Here is a 15,669-nt window from a genome sequence, read left to right on the forward strand (position 1 = left end):
TTTAAATCACCTATTTATACTAAAGAAAGCAGTAATCATTCTTGAAAATATTTCAGGAAATTTGATGAGGAAAGCTCAAAAATTATTAAAGAAACCTAGCTAATTGGATTTTTACTTACTTTAACTCTCCTGGTTTCAAAACGACTGGTAACAGACTTCTCCAATAATTTGGAATATTTCTTTCTTTATTTATTTTACTTAAAATCAGATATTTTCTCATGACAAGAACCAATAGCTAAATGATCATTATCATTGTTATTAAAAATGATGCTGAACAAACTACCTGATATTCTAAAAAACAAACTACCCAGAAATAAGGTACTTCATCACAGGAAATTAAAACTCAATCACATTAGCTAGCCTTACAGACTTAAACCACACGCAGAAAAATAAAAATTAATATTATCAATCAGCGATACTCTTTTTACTTTGTTCTTGAGTCAAACTTAGGTACTTTTAAGAAAAACACAACTAGCAAGGAATCCCTTGGGATTCTTCAAAGAAGCTGTTAAGCAATCTAGTCTATTTTAAATGAATTGAGTCAACAGTTAAGTCCACTTCACAAAGACCTGCTTAAATCCTCTACTACATCTAACACTGTGTTTAAATGTTGGAAAATAAAGAGAACTACTGCATGGATCTTCCACAATTTCCCACCTACACATGACTTAGGGGAGTGGGTTCATAAGCATCAGAACTCTCAAAAGGGAAGAATCAAGTCTGCTTCACAATTGTCCCTATGATACATTAAGAAAAAGCAGGAAGTATTCTCTGAGAAAAATCACACACATATGCAGAACCACAAAAAATTACAAGGATACTGTGGACTTTTATAAATCTTTTATATCACAAGACTATTCATTTTCATTCATGTCAAGTGTGAACTCAGACCTCTAAATACACTGGCACTCCAATGCAAAAGCAGGATACATGTATTATAATTCCAAAATCTGAACACAAGACCATGCTGTCCGGGAAACATTGATTCCACTCTGGTATTACCAGTGACAACAGAAAACTCAAATACATTTACTCACCAAAGTGTTTTTAATTTATACCTAAGACCAAATGCAATAATAATACCAAATCTTTTCAAAAAAAAATCTTAAAAACAAGGTATTTTGACAGGGTGGACTTAATAGTAAATAGATGGCCATCTTCGAAGAGGTAGAATTTCAAACATAATTTAACAAACTTACCAGTAACTAAAATGCATCGGATTGCTGCAGGGCTCACAATAAACTTGCAAAATTCTTTGTACTGCCATACAAAATTTCTCTCCATTCTTGCCTATTTCCAACTCCCCTAGATACAAAGGCAAATATAAAGGATACTTCAGCCCATTCCTATATCTCCTGCATTCCACTTCCTGTCTAGAACACATCAGTTCATGTGTAGAGGGTCTAAACATATAGGCTAAGTCAAAAGGCAAGCAGCTCTATCAGCCAAAACTAACACAACATAGAACACAGCTGTGTAAAGTATAGCCTCAGCCAGAGACAGAAAGTCACAGGGTTCCTTGGCAGATGAGATGGTATTATTATGCAGTGACATAAAATTGGTAACCCTTCCAATAAAAATATCATATTTTTGTAGTAAATATTCTACTTTAGGAAGGATTGAGGATTTTAAATCCTGTCTCCTTTGAAGAAAAATGACATTGATAAAACTATTTTGAGAATTTAATCAGCATCTTCTAATTGCAATAAGTTTCTTGATTAAGTTAGCAAATAGTATCTATGTATTATTAATGAGGGCTAAAAGTCAAGGGGTAGAAGAGGTAGAATGATACCAATAACATCTCAATATATTTTTTGGTCAGGACCTGCTCACCATCTAAGTAGAGAATAATCAACAATCTTGATTAACGTAAGAGAATATTTAGTTACTATATATAATGATAATTTTGAATGAAAATACATAGACTATATTTTCATTCCACTAAGATGTATGTGAATACAGACTGACTTAATTCCACTGTATTTTCCAATTAATGTTATAAAATAAGTCACATACACTATTCCTTAAAAGAATTGAGAAAGTTTTATTATCTTTGAGTACTTTTAGTATTCAAATACAAAAGATATTGCAAAGATCTGCCTCCTTATAAATGAGGTTAGGAGGAATGAATAATCTATGAACATTTTTAAAGCAATCTCATATTAAATAAATTCTAAATATTTAATTTTTATATTAAAACAAAAAAGATATCATGCCTTGGTTGGCTTTCAAAATAAACATCTTTTTATTAAGAAGAATGTAACTAACCTATGCAAAACTTAAAGACTTTTGCTGAGACCCAACACCTCTTCTCCCCCTTTAAAATGGTATATTTAATATTTTTAAATCCTTCAGGCAAAATGAGTGTCAAAATAAAATAAAAAGTAGGTTAAGTCCCAAATATGATTTAAGATTTGTCCTTAGGAGTAAAATCTTTTGAAATTCCGTTTGCATCTCCTTAAGCAGCCAAATATTTTTTTAAGCAGCCAAATATTAAAATATACTAAAATCTTTCTAAGACTGTTAAAATTACATAAAATACCTACTACAACATAGATTCCATGCTATGCCTGTCACCCTAGTTTATATAGACTTGTACTCTGCTACTTGGGGAGGCCAAGGCAAGAGGATCATTGTGTGGGGGGTGTAAACAAAGTTCATGATGACCCAAGAAACTTTGTGAGACACTGTCACAAATGTAAAAGGAGGCTGTGTTCCAGGGATATAAGTAAATGGAGAAGTGCTTGCCTAGCATACGTGAGGCCATGATTCTAATTCCCAGCACCTAAAAAAATGATTAGTAGTAAAAGAAACAATGTATCAGAAGAGTTAAACCCCTTACACAGTTCAAAATGAAAAAGATCTACACCAGCATTTCTAAGTTCAAGTACAGTTAGCAGTTTTTGAACATGGTGCTCCTAAAGACATCACTTCAAAGGCCACTGGGTATGCTAGGAAACACTGACAACTCTTCTAGTGCACATGATGCCTCCTTATGTGTGCACAGCTGCTTCACACAAAAGGAAACTATTTAAAGGAACAAGCAAATGCAACACTGGTAAAAGAAGAACAGACAGAAGGTATGGTGGTGCCACAGGCTATCTTTTGCCATGAAGTCTCTGTTCAGTTTATTAATGCTTACACGTGACTTAAACATGCAACGGCTACCACTAATTACACATACTTAAGAGATTCTGCAGAGGCTTTCTAACACTCCCGTCACTACGCATTTATATCTTCCTTTGTTATAGACCGTAACTTTATATTTCAACATCCTATATTTGAAATTCAAAAACACTTCCAAGTCTAAAATTTTACTACTTAGATGTACCAATGAAATAAACAAAAATGTTAAATGTATACATTGCCTGGAGAGGTGGCTCATCAGTGAAGAGCACTGGCTGCTCTGGCAGAAGACCAAGGTTTGGTTCCCAGCACCGATATGGTGGCTTATTTGTGTCTCCAGTTCCAGGGGATCTGGTACTCTCTTCTGGCCTCCTTGGGCACCCACAAATTAAAATGTCCTTGTGCTCACCCTTCTGCTTTGGACTCACAGCACCTCAACATCTGTAATGTAGCAAGAATGCTTCTCTGTCACTACAGCTCTGACTTTTTAAGAAAGTCATGTAAGTGAAGAATGTATGTGATCTTTCAAGGTTCTTTTCCAAATATTACCCCAAATTTGAAATTCATCCCAGTAAATACATATATTCTGATTATTTTTAATTGATAAATATTTCATGGTAGAAATTGAAGAGTCACTTTGGACAACCACTCATCTCAAGAGAGCACTAGGTTTCCAGTATGGCAGTGTGAATAAAACAATTATAAAAATATATAGGAATGTTTGTTCATGAGCAGTTTGCACTCTTTTCTCATAAATAAAACCAAGGAGTAAGAAGCTCAATTATACATGCATATGGCTGACTTTATACAGAACTGTAAAACTATATTCCAAAAATGTTGTACCATTTGGTAATCCCACTAATACTGGGGCTCAATTTATGTGGCACATCTTTCCAGCATCTGCAGCATATGCATTAAAAAAAAAAAAAAATCCTCTGGTCATTCTACTAAGTGCACACTGCTATCTAGTAATGATAGCCAATAGCAGCTAGTCATGTTGAAAACCTTGAGCTACTCTGACATGAATGTTACTAATGTGTCTAGTAACATATCTCTATTGGATTGTTTTTATATTTGAGGGTTGACAGTGTTTTGTGTACACTTAAACCCTTCGTCAAATAAGAAATTGGCTATTATCTTTTTTTGATCTGCAACAGGCCTAGGACATATGTAGCTCCAGTACTTGGCCCCATAAACAGTGACAAGCCTGAGCTCAATCTTCTGGAGTAGATCCAATCAGGAAGTAGTTGGTTATTTATATCTGTGCCACTACTGAAGCAATGGCATATCTTGCCCAGCCAGGTGAATCTGGTTAAGTTGAAGGGTTCACAGCTGGGTAAAACTGATTATTACTTTTCTCCTCCAGCATAGTAGAGAACACTTTTCAGCATTATACCAGATAGCATGTACAGTAAAGCTTCTGAATGCGTACTAGCTTAATTTGTTCATGTATTACACCCCAAGTATATGGCATCTGCAGCAATAGGGTCTTACCAAGAAGTTTTGGAAGGTAACCAAGAGCAATAATGGCAATGACCTATATTGTTTGCAGGGTTATAAGAACCCACTGAACAACAAACTACAAAATCAGTAACCATTTCCTTGCACTAGGGTTTTTACTAGATAGTTCAGTGTCTGGAAGAGGCATTGTTCCCTATATGTATGCATTTTAGTAAGCTTTACAGAAGCAAAATGAAAAGCTTTTTCAAACTGGGACAGCCACGATGGAAATAAGCGAGGAGACTTCTCAAAAACTAGTGGTAGACCCAGCAAATTGTCCATCTATCCACCACTGTGACGCTTTGTATGACAAAGGCCCCCATAGGTTCATAATTTGAATGCTTAGTCATGAGAGAGTGGCACTATATGAAAGGATTAGGAAGTGTAGCTTTGTTGGAAGTGTAGTTTGATGTCACTGGGGGTAAGTTTCAAATGCTGGAGCCAGGCACAGTATCACTCTTTTCTTGCTGGTTGTAGATCAGGAGGTAGAGCTCTCAGCTACTTCTCCAGCACCATATCTGCCTGCATGCTGCCACTCTCCCTGTCACGATGATAAGGAACTAACTTTCTGAAACTCTAAACCAGGCCTAATTAACTACAAAGATACTAGTTCATCTATGTTTACTGTTGCTCAATCACAATAGTTAGGGAACGGAAATGCTCTAGGTGTCCATCAACTAATGAGTGGACAATGAAAGTACTGTGCATTTCCACTAGAATAGTATTCAGCTGGCTAAGAAAAATACTACTATGACATTTTCAGGTAAGTGGATGGATCTGGAAAACATGATTTTGAGTGAAGAAATCAAGGTGCAGAAAGAAAAATGTGTATTCTTTCTTATATGTGGAGGCTGGCTGATAGATACCTAAAGTATCCAATGAATGGATGATAAAAATGTGGTGCGTTACAATGCTAGTTATTATCAATTTCGATGTTAACTTCATCCACCTTATATATGTAGACTACAGTTCCAAGTTCCATTACACTTAGTTATCAACAAAATAAGAGCAAAAGTCTCTAGTGGGACACAAAGGTAAACAGTCTTTGTGTAGTTCTCTAATCTTTCTTCTCCTAATAAAAAATACTGGCTCCTCTAAAATATGAGAGTGAGACCTAAAACACTAAATCCCCAAGTAAACTGTGTTTTTTCCATATTAACAATATACCTTTCTTGAAGAAAGCTACCAAATTTCATGTGTAATTTGGCACTGCATTTCCTATCCTAACATGAGAAGACCTTAGGAAAAAAATCAAGCATTATACTGTACTTTAAAGCTTTGTCCCAGTAGTCCCTCCGTACTTAATTGTAGTTCTTCTTTATCTGGATGTTATATGTTCCAATATACTTGACTCAGAAAACCACAGCAACACCAAAACTTGTCTGAGTTCTTAAAACACTTTGCACAAGTTACTCATAATACTTGATACCAAACACTTAACATACATACACACGGACTTGTGGAGGACAGAAAACTGTACTATTTTATTAATATGTACACTGTATTAATGATAACTCATGAGAACAATGTTCAATCATTACTGTTTTTGCACACAACTCCAGAACAGCTTTTTTTTCCTTCTATAACTTCTCTCAGTAGGTATGAATAAAAATTAGAAGGTGCAACTTAAGCACAAGTCCTAAAAACCCTTCTAATGCCCAGCCACTATAAATGAATGTTTCCTTAATGGATTCCATTATGCATTACTCAAGTTATTCCAGCTGTGGAAAAAATACAAACAAATCAAAACAAAACAAAATAAAACCTGACCTGATTAAAACAGAAAAGGCAGTACAAACATCCCATTTCAAAAACCTCGTGCATCTTTATGTAAATAGACTAAAGTCTATAAGACTCACTGGACAAGTAGTTCTTATATGGGTTATCTGTTCTTACACAAAACAATGAAAAGTTTAATTTTGAGAAATCTGTCCAAGTTGTGAAGTTGTGCCTGTCAGCACATATATATTTCTTTACATCTCATGAATGTCTAGCATTTGGCTGTAATACTAATGGATGTCATGACTTCTCTGGGGGCTCCAAATCATTCAGAATTTTACAGAATCAAAATGAACAAGAATTTCCACTTCTACTGAAATAAAAATCTCACTGCATGTTACTCTGATGATATGTTAATTAATTTACATAACTAACAACTTCTCCCTCCTCTAATTGTTAAGGATATTTACTGTACATGATGACCCAGAAAAGCATTCACTGCAAGTCACATTTTGTTCTAGATATTAATAACTCCTGGTTCCAAATAGTTTTCTATAAAAAGAGTAACTACACATATTAATGTTGTAACATTAGTGTTGTATCTTTCTGTTGTATATAACTGAGTAATGTTTAAGTTATCTACATCATCATATTTCACTTACACTTATGGTAAGGACATTCATGGCCTACTCTCTTAGCTGTCCTGTCTAGCATATAATATATATATATATATATATATATATATATATATATATATATATATATAATGAAATGACCCGTCAGAGCCTCTTACTCCCATCGAGTTGTAACTAAATACCTACTGACTGTTTTCACTGCTTTCTCCTTATGTGAAACCAGGCACCAATGTTAGTAGAAATATTTTTAATGACTTTATGTTTTGCATGTTTCTACGAAGTTTACTTCCAGCACTCCACCAACTGCTACTAATAGTTTTTAGATCCCTTTTATTTTATACATGAGTTGGCACATAAAGAATATTGGTATACTCCAGAATCTCTCTTGAATCCCTCAAGCATGTCTGTCATTTATTTCTACTGTTTTTTCCAGATATGCACCTGAGGCAAGCATGTTAAAAACAAATAAACAAACAAAATCATTCCATTCATTTCCTTGGAAACTGATTAATTTATCACCATGAAGAACTGCTCAAAAACACAACTTTTCAAAAGATGCTTTGAGTCTCATCATCCACAAAACTGTTAATAAAAATCATCAATGCACAGATTCACAGGAACCTTGTCCACTGACCAAGGTGAATTGCAAAGAAAGTGTCTAAAGTGAAACAAATGTACTATGTTTTCCTCTGACTATATTAGATATATCAAAATAGAATTCAAAAAAACAAAAAAGTCTAGGATCTATACAGAAATTAGACAGATATTTTAAACATATGTGAGATAGAAAATTGCCACAAAACTAAACTTCTGTTATTATTCTATGAACTACTGAGGGCTCAGCATATACTTTTTTAACTCTGTCCTTGGCAGCAATATAACTGCCATTCTTTTTTTTTTTTTTTCATCTGCACTAATCCGTAGATTAATGGTTTCAATCCTTTTACAAATAGTCCTTTATAAATTCTGATGACCAGTGCCAGGATCGACACTCTGGCAGTGGATCCTCATCAAAGTTCTACTGTGAACTTCTTGCCACAGAAGAAGGCATGGTAGAATAACCAGGTAGTACCTGGCACCATGAATATCTACACATGATCATTGTGCAAGACATTCTTTTCACAGAAACTAATCAGTACAACCTTTTTATCCTTGGGTTTCTGATCATTAACTTCTCCACTAGAAATCCTTGAATCCTATATTTAATTCAACCTTGCCTGCACTACATTAAAGGGGTAACTAGTAAACCTGGCTTTCTAAGTTAGAAATGGCCCATGTCACATCTGCAACTACTTTGAGCAAACTGTAACATAAAAGAAGAAAGCATCTCCAGATCTTTCCAGCAAGATTCTCTTATACCTTCACCTTAATTATTTTTCAACTTTAGACTGAGCTACCATATAAGAAGAAGAAATGAGACTTACAGGAATACCATATAATAGTAAGAGATGAGATGTTGCTAATAACTTGTCCAGAAAGAAATTACTGTTTCAGCCAGCAGGTATGACCCCCTAATGATATCCCAAAAAGTAATATCAAAGCAATCCTTCAAACATCTTCCATGCTTCTAAATATTAGGTCATCAAGGGAGCTACTCCCAAGGATGGTACTTGAAATTACATGTATGAGAGATGAACCAAAAAGGAAAAAAATAACATATTTGAATTTGAAAATAACTCATATATATTTAACCTTAGGTATCTGACACTTGGTTCTCAAATACATTAGCTGAAATTGCCTTCTCTGGATCAGGCAACCAATAGGAAAGGAAGCATTTTGTTGGTCTGAAAATTGCACTATAAAGAGAGAGAGAGATGTGCATAACAACAGATGGTAAGTTTGCTCACACATACTGAAAGATCTAAGGTACTAGAAAAGGATATGTGACACTTATGCTCACAAACAAAGACTATAGTGAAATTCAGTTTCTGAATCTTCCTGAAGAAATATGGAAGAGCAACCAACTTTTAAATGAGAAATAAAATGAAATGATTTATGGGGCCTTTCAAATCTATGAACGATTTTAGGGAACATTTAAAAATGAGTTAATAATAACACAGTCTAGATAAATACAAAAAACAACAAAAACCAAAAAAGATTGTAGGCCATCTATTATTTCCATATGCTGTACTTGCAAGGCTTCACTTCTTTTTCTTTCTTTTTTTTTTTTTTTTCCAAGACAGGGTTTCTCTGTGTAGCCCTGGCTGTCATGGACCTCACTCTGTAGACCAGGCTGGCCCTGAACTCAGAAATCCGCCTGCCTCTGCCTCCCAAGTGCTGGGATTAAAGGCATGTGTCACCACTGCCCTGTGTAGTTTCACTTCAAAGATAAGGTTTCCTCACAAATTCAGTAATTCTTATAAATAAAGGCAAACAAGCAAATGTGACTATTAAGTGCAGCAAAATGTTCTTCTATAAGTATATAAAAATAAATGAATAAACTTGAATAAATTATTTATGTAAATATTTAACAAAGTATTTAAATAAACTTCAAAATAAAATTGCAAATTATATTTTGTATTTACAACAACAACCTCCACTAGGAGAAACCATCTTATACAAATACTGGTTTTACATCTTTAGCTTGGCACACACAATCACAGGTTATGTTTTACCTAGTTGGATTTAAAGCCCATGATACAAATCTAACAATTTATGTATTGTAGTGTATTTTCCTGAATTAAAAATCATGAAGAACTGAGTTGGAATTTTGATGGGGATTGCATTGAATCTGTAGATTGCTTTCAGCAACATAGCCATTTTTACTATACTAATCCTGCCAATCCATGAGCGTGGGAGATCTTTACATCTTTTGAGATCTTCGATTTCTTTCTTCAGAGACTTGAAGTTCTTGTCCTACAGATCTTTCACTTGCTTAGTTAACAGTCCTCCATTGTTGGTGGTATTGCAAGCTGGTACAACCACTCTAGAAATCAGTCTGGTGGTTCCTCAGAAAATTGGAAATAATGCTACCTGAGGCCCAGCTATACCACTCCTGGGCATATACCCAAAAGATGTTCCAACATATAACAAGGACACATGCTCCACTATGTTCATAGCAGCCTTATTTATAATAGCCAGAAGCTGGAAAGACCCCAATGTCCTTCAACAAAAAAAATGGATACAAAAAAATGTGGTACATGTACACAATGGAGTATAACTTAGCTATTAAAAACAATGAATTTGAGAAATTCATAGGCAAATGGATGGAATTAGAAAATATCATCCTGAGTGACGTAAACCAGTCACAAAAGACCACACATGGTATGTACTCACTGATAAGTGGATATTAATCCAAAAGCTCAGAATACCCAAGACACAATTCACAGACCACATGAAGCTCAAGGAGGAGGAAGACCAAAGTGTGGATTCTTCAGTCCTTCTTAGAAGGGGAAACAAAATACTCAAGGGTAGGAAATAAAGTGTGGGGCAGAGACTGAAGAAAAGGCTATCTAGAGACTGCCCTACCTGGGGATCCAACTTATACACAGTCACCAAATGCAGACACTACTGTGAATGCCAAGAAGTGCATGCTTACAAGAGCCTGATAAAGCTGTCAGCTGAGAGGCTCTGCCAGAGCCTGACAAATATAGAGGCAGATGCTCACAGTCAACCATTGAACTCAACACAGGGTCCCCAATGGAGGAGTTAGAGAAAGGACTGATGGAGCTGAAGGGGTTTGCAACCCCATAGGAAGAACAACAATATCAACAAACCACAGCCCCCAGAGCTCCCAGGGAGTAAACCACCAACCAAGGAGTACACATGTAGGGTCCTATGGTTCCAGCCACATATGAAGCAAAGGATGGCCTTTTGGGACATCAATAGGAGGAGAGACCCTTGGTCCTTAGAAGGTTAGATGCCCCAATGTTGGGGAATACCAGGGTGGAGAGGCAGGAGTGGGTTGGTGGGATATAAAGTGTTTCTGTAGGGGACACCAGAAAAAGGGATAACATCTGAAATAAAAATAAATATAATATCCAATAAAAAACGAAAAACAAACAAAAAGTCATAAAAAATTATGTCACATTTAAGAATACAGTAAAATAAGATTAAGGTAGTTACCCAATGAAACATCTAAATTTAAAGATAATTTTGTTTCTTTATGTATGACAAAAGAGCAAATTAAGATTAATTATTGCCAAGGGAACATAAAAATCAACTTAATTACAGTAATAATTTTGCTAATTCAAGATAGAATGATTTAAGACAGAAAGAAGAGAATTATTTAACTTTACAACCAACTAGCAAGCCCCAATCTTCACCTTGAAAGATGCCCTTTGAAACACATGATCAATGATGCAATGCTCTGTGAACTTCTCTAAGTGTGATGACATCCTACATTCCATCATTTTATGAAACAAGCTACAGTTATAATTAAAGGTAAAAGACCACTTTATCTAGGAAAAACAGACCTATGTGATTTCATTTAAATTATTACTTGAAATTACTTTTTAACTTATAAAATATCATGGTTTAAGATACAGCTAAAAATGGGATTCTAGAAGTAATCATAGGGTTCTTCATGTGGCTCTGAACTCAGAGCTGTGCAATGAGAACATTTATATCCACTCACTAAGCTTGTATGGCCCTATGAATACTCATTTTCAATCTTTCTCATCATCAGGTGATTATGGTTAGGTCACATAACACACATATAATATCGAAAATATTTTATTGGGCTATAGTTTACAAAGATAGTAGTTTATTTTCTTTATGTTGCACAGAAAGAGTGTATTGCTAGCATATTTGGTTATTTGCCTTTAAAACGTCTTTAGTAAGCTGACAATGGAAGTGTCTTTCAGATGGAACAGACAGGACAAAGGAATAAGTACTCAATGAATATCAAATACATCTTCTATCAACTCATGACCAATCTTATGATCTGCAATCAAAGAGTACAGAAGAGAGTTGAAACCAAAAGTACATTTACCTTTGCACCACATAATTTCTGATGAGAAATGTACTTTTGCTTCATAAAAAAAATTAACTTAAAGCATTGGTTTAAAAAATGTTTACACTGAGTCACAGTAAAGAAAGAATGTTTTAAATATATTGCCTAACATTTTAAACTTCTTGTTCTTATTTCAAAAGTGTCTAATTTTATCTGAACCAAGAAAGGATCAAAAATATTTGTATGATTTGTTTTCCATGGGAATGAATAATTACTGAAGGTAGTTAATAACTGTTAAAGATAGAAAGTTCTATCAATACAATACAGTGGTCTAATTTACTTACTGAAAGTAGATTCCTGAACAATTACCATAGCTACTGCAACAAGCTATTTGACTTTGCTCAATATTATTCATCCAAGTTCATGGATTCATAAGTTACACTTACATGTTTTCTTTAAAGGCAATCAAGACAAGTATTTCTGGAGATTAAGTACTTCAGTAAAAGACAAATCCAATGGCAAATTTAAGGAAACTAATCTTAAAATGTTCAGGTTTCTGAATCTGGTAATTTCCATACTGTCATAATAACAGCAGAAACTCAACTTTCAAGTCCTATTTTTAAAACTTGAATAGTTATGTAACATCATTAGTAGAAAAAGATCACATGTAAGAACTATGAGCCTTTAGTACCTTATCTTAAAAAGGAGAATGATATATAGTGTTGAAAACACAAATTCAAAGTATGTGGAAAAAAACTTGTAGAATCACTTAGCTAATTCACCCTAATAACAAACCCAGAGGGCACAAGTGATCTACCTATATACTATAAATTGCACCAATGATCAACATCGAGCTCAGGATTTGAATTCTAGACTGAGTAGTTAAGGAATTGAGTAATGACATAATAATGCAACATTGAAGATAAAATAAAAACAAGAAATTCATCCTGTACAAATAAGTCACCCTCCTAGACACCAGAAGTCAACTTTATCCTCAGTGAGTGAATTTAACTTTGCATCCACCTACACTAACACAAACTCAGGCTACAGAACAGTAAAACATTTTATTACAAGGCACTGTTTTCTACATGGAAAATATAACACTTCTGAATGAAACACAGAGACCAGAACAAAACTTTACTACAGCTTATCTAAATTTCTCTTAAAAGCCACTGAAAATGAAAAACTATTGTAACTTTTGCTGTATATTTATTAAACAAACTTTTTCAAAAGTATACTGAATTTTCATTGGAAAATTTAAGTTTTAGGTGATTCTTATTTGAAGCAAGTTAATGTTGGCTAAAATAAGATAATACATCCTACTTTAAGATCCCAGTCTTTATGAGCAACAATCATAAAACAGAAAATTCTATATACCCTCACATAGCTAAATATCTGTATTCACCAAGTGAAAAAAAAATCCTGTGTAGCAAGTTTATTTTAGCATCTTATGAAAAAAATGGTTCTCTTGATGACACACTGTATTATATCCTGGTCCCTGTGAAGGGTGAACTTTAAAGCCTGGACAGCTGATAGCAGGTGTTTATAGACAGCATGCCTCAGATATCAAGGACTCTAAAATAGTTAATGAAATAATAATAGGTAAGAATCCAAGGAAGCACACAATGAAATCCCACAGCATCTTAGACACAGATACGCACTGTTATTAAAAAGAACTAGAATACTTTTCCTATCGTGTGTTTTCTATCAGTTATAAACTAAGAACAAAATGGACATCTTTATAAGTTGAAAAAGTGAGATGGATGATAAAAAACAAAGTATAAAATTTAAAATATGACTTTTCTACTTTCATCTCCTTGATGAAATAAAACAAAACATCAATATTAAAATATACACACTAAAATGAGTTCAGATCTCAAGAAAATAAAGAATTCCATAAATATTGCTTAAAAGGCCCAACCATTATATATGGTATTAGCACTAAAATTTTATAAGAGCAATTTATAAAGCAATATATTATTGTAATAATTTTATTTATAAAAGCTCAAACTATCATCTTCCTAAACCTACACTTAAAAATATAATCTCTTCCAGTTAATAAAATTGTAAATTCCAAGTAATTCTTAAAGACTGTTTAAATAGCAAGGTACTTTCTCTGGTTTTTTTTCTTCATAGCATTTACTTTAAATATAGGTCATAATGTATTACACCCCCCTTAGATGATAAATAACAAAATAATTTTTATTTAAATTCAGGATCATAAAGCATGATTTGCTTGCTCTTGTTTGTCTGTTTTCCATAATCCGATCTATTTTGATTTACTAGGTGAAAATAAGCAAGCATCCAGTGCAAAGTAACAGCCCCAAAAAGCTACAGCAACCTCAGTTATTTCACTTCAAAGTTCTTGACTTTCAAATCTCCAGCCTATATAATACATTAAAATAAAAAAATGATAACCCATAGATGAGCACTGAACGTCATAAATATTAGATTTATAAATATGTTTTATGCAGTTGAGTCTCAATACAGAAACAATAACACTACCAATACTAACAAAGAAGACTTCAAAGTCAACTCAGCTAATTTAAGAAATCATGCCTTACATTTTACTAGATCTTAACTTTTCCCAAAGCTTCATTCACTAGTTTTCCGTTAATTTAAAATGCAATAACCCATTAAAAATTAACATGTATGTATATATACTCATGAAGCCTTTCTTTACAACTCAAGCTTAAAATCCAAAGCAAAGAGGCTACATAATGCTAAAATTTATCCTCAATACCTTAGAAAATACATGAAGCAGAGCTTGATATATAAGGCATTTTTAATAAAACAAGGGAAAGAATGAGAAGTAAACATGAATTCAACCTCATAAAAGACATTTCATGAACAAATCACCATTTTTGTGTCCCTCAAAAATGAAGTATATTTAAAGAAAATCCTATGTTACTTAACAGTGTTCTAATCTTAGATCATGGTGTTGCATTATAAAATGAGTAACTCTTTAAGCTATAAGCTACATAACTTATTGTATATACCTCACCTTAGTTGCTAAATATAATCTGATATGTCTATGAACATCTGCTAAGGCTAAGTGAGAAGCTAAATAATCTTTTCCTTAACTGTACATCATACTCATGTTATTACATCTAGAATTATTTCTTTCACTTTATAGAAAAAGACTTTTTAAGATAGTTGTTTTTTATATTATACATACACATATACATATACATAATCTGCCTCAGTTTTAAAAAACATTCTTATTAGCACTTCAGAAAAGATCAAAACTGAAATATAGTACATGGCATGGAATATGCCATAAAGAACCTAAGAGTGCAAACAGTAGGATATGGTACAGCAAAGAAACTTACCAGACAGTTGTTTCTACTTGACTGTCATTAAGCTGTCGATTGTCCAGCTGAGCAAAAAGTGGGAAAAGTACTTGAATCCCTCCAATTGAATGGATTGCACTATGAATTGAATGTGTTACTATAGCTTTCACATCCTACAACAAAAACAAAAATATTTGTTAAACCTCCATGACAAGATTTTTATCACTATTTCTTACCCTAGGTATAATTATACGGTTAATATATTCTGATATTAGTATATTCAAGCATGCAATTATTGATAGACATACATGTGCACAGTAAAAATGAAGTATCTTTGACTAGTCAGTTTTAAAGCTCAAATAAGCTAAGCCATTATCCTAATCTACAAAGCCATTATAAATTATTCTAGAAGAATATTATTATTGGGTTTAAGGACATTCAAGTAATTTTCAAGTTGGAAGATAAAACCTTCTAAAATCAGAATATTTTTTATACCTAGCAA

At 33.6% G+C, this 15,669-nt stretch overlaps 1 protein-coding gene across 5 annotated transcripts in view; it reads right to left on the bottom strand.

Moving 5' to 3' along the window:
• Nbea (neurobeachin) overlaps nt 1–15,669 on the bottom strand; it is a 518,446-nt gene that overhangs the window by 393,815 nt on the left and 108,962 nt on the right. For 4 of the 5 annotated variants that reach the window (XM_076932409.1, XM_076932408.1, XM_076932407.1 and 1 more), the window contains exon 10: nt 15,207–15,340. In XM_076932409.1, the coding sequence (XP_076788524.1) occupies nt 15,207–15,340 (134 nt within the window). Of the gene's footprint in view, nt 1–1,199; nt 1,306–3,363; nt 3,517–15,206; nt 15,341–15,669 lie in introns of those variants that run through there. The other variant, XM_076932410.1, reaches the window with a different exon arrangement.

Source organism: Arvicanthis niloticus, chromosome 4 (genome assembly GCF_011762505.2).
Source record: "Arvicanthis niloticus isolate mArvNil1 chromosome 4, mArvNil1.pat.X, whole genome shotgun sequence".
NCBI lineage: Eukaryota > Metazoa > Chordata > Mammalia > Rodentia > Muridae > Arvicanthis > Arvicanthis niloticus.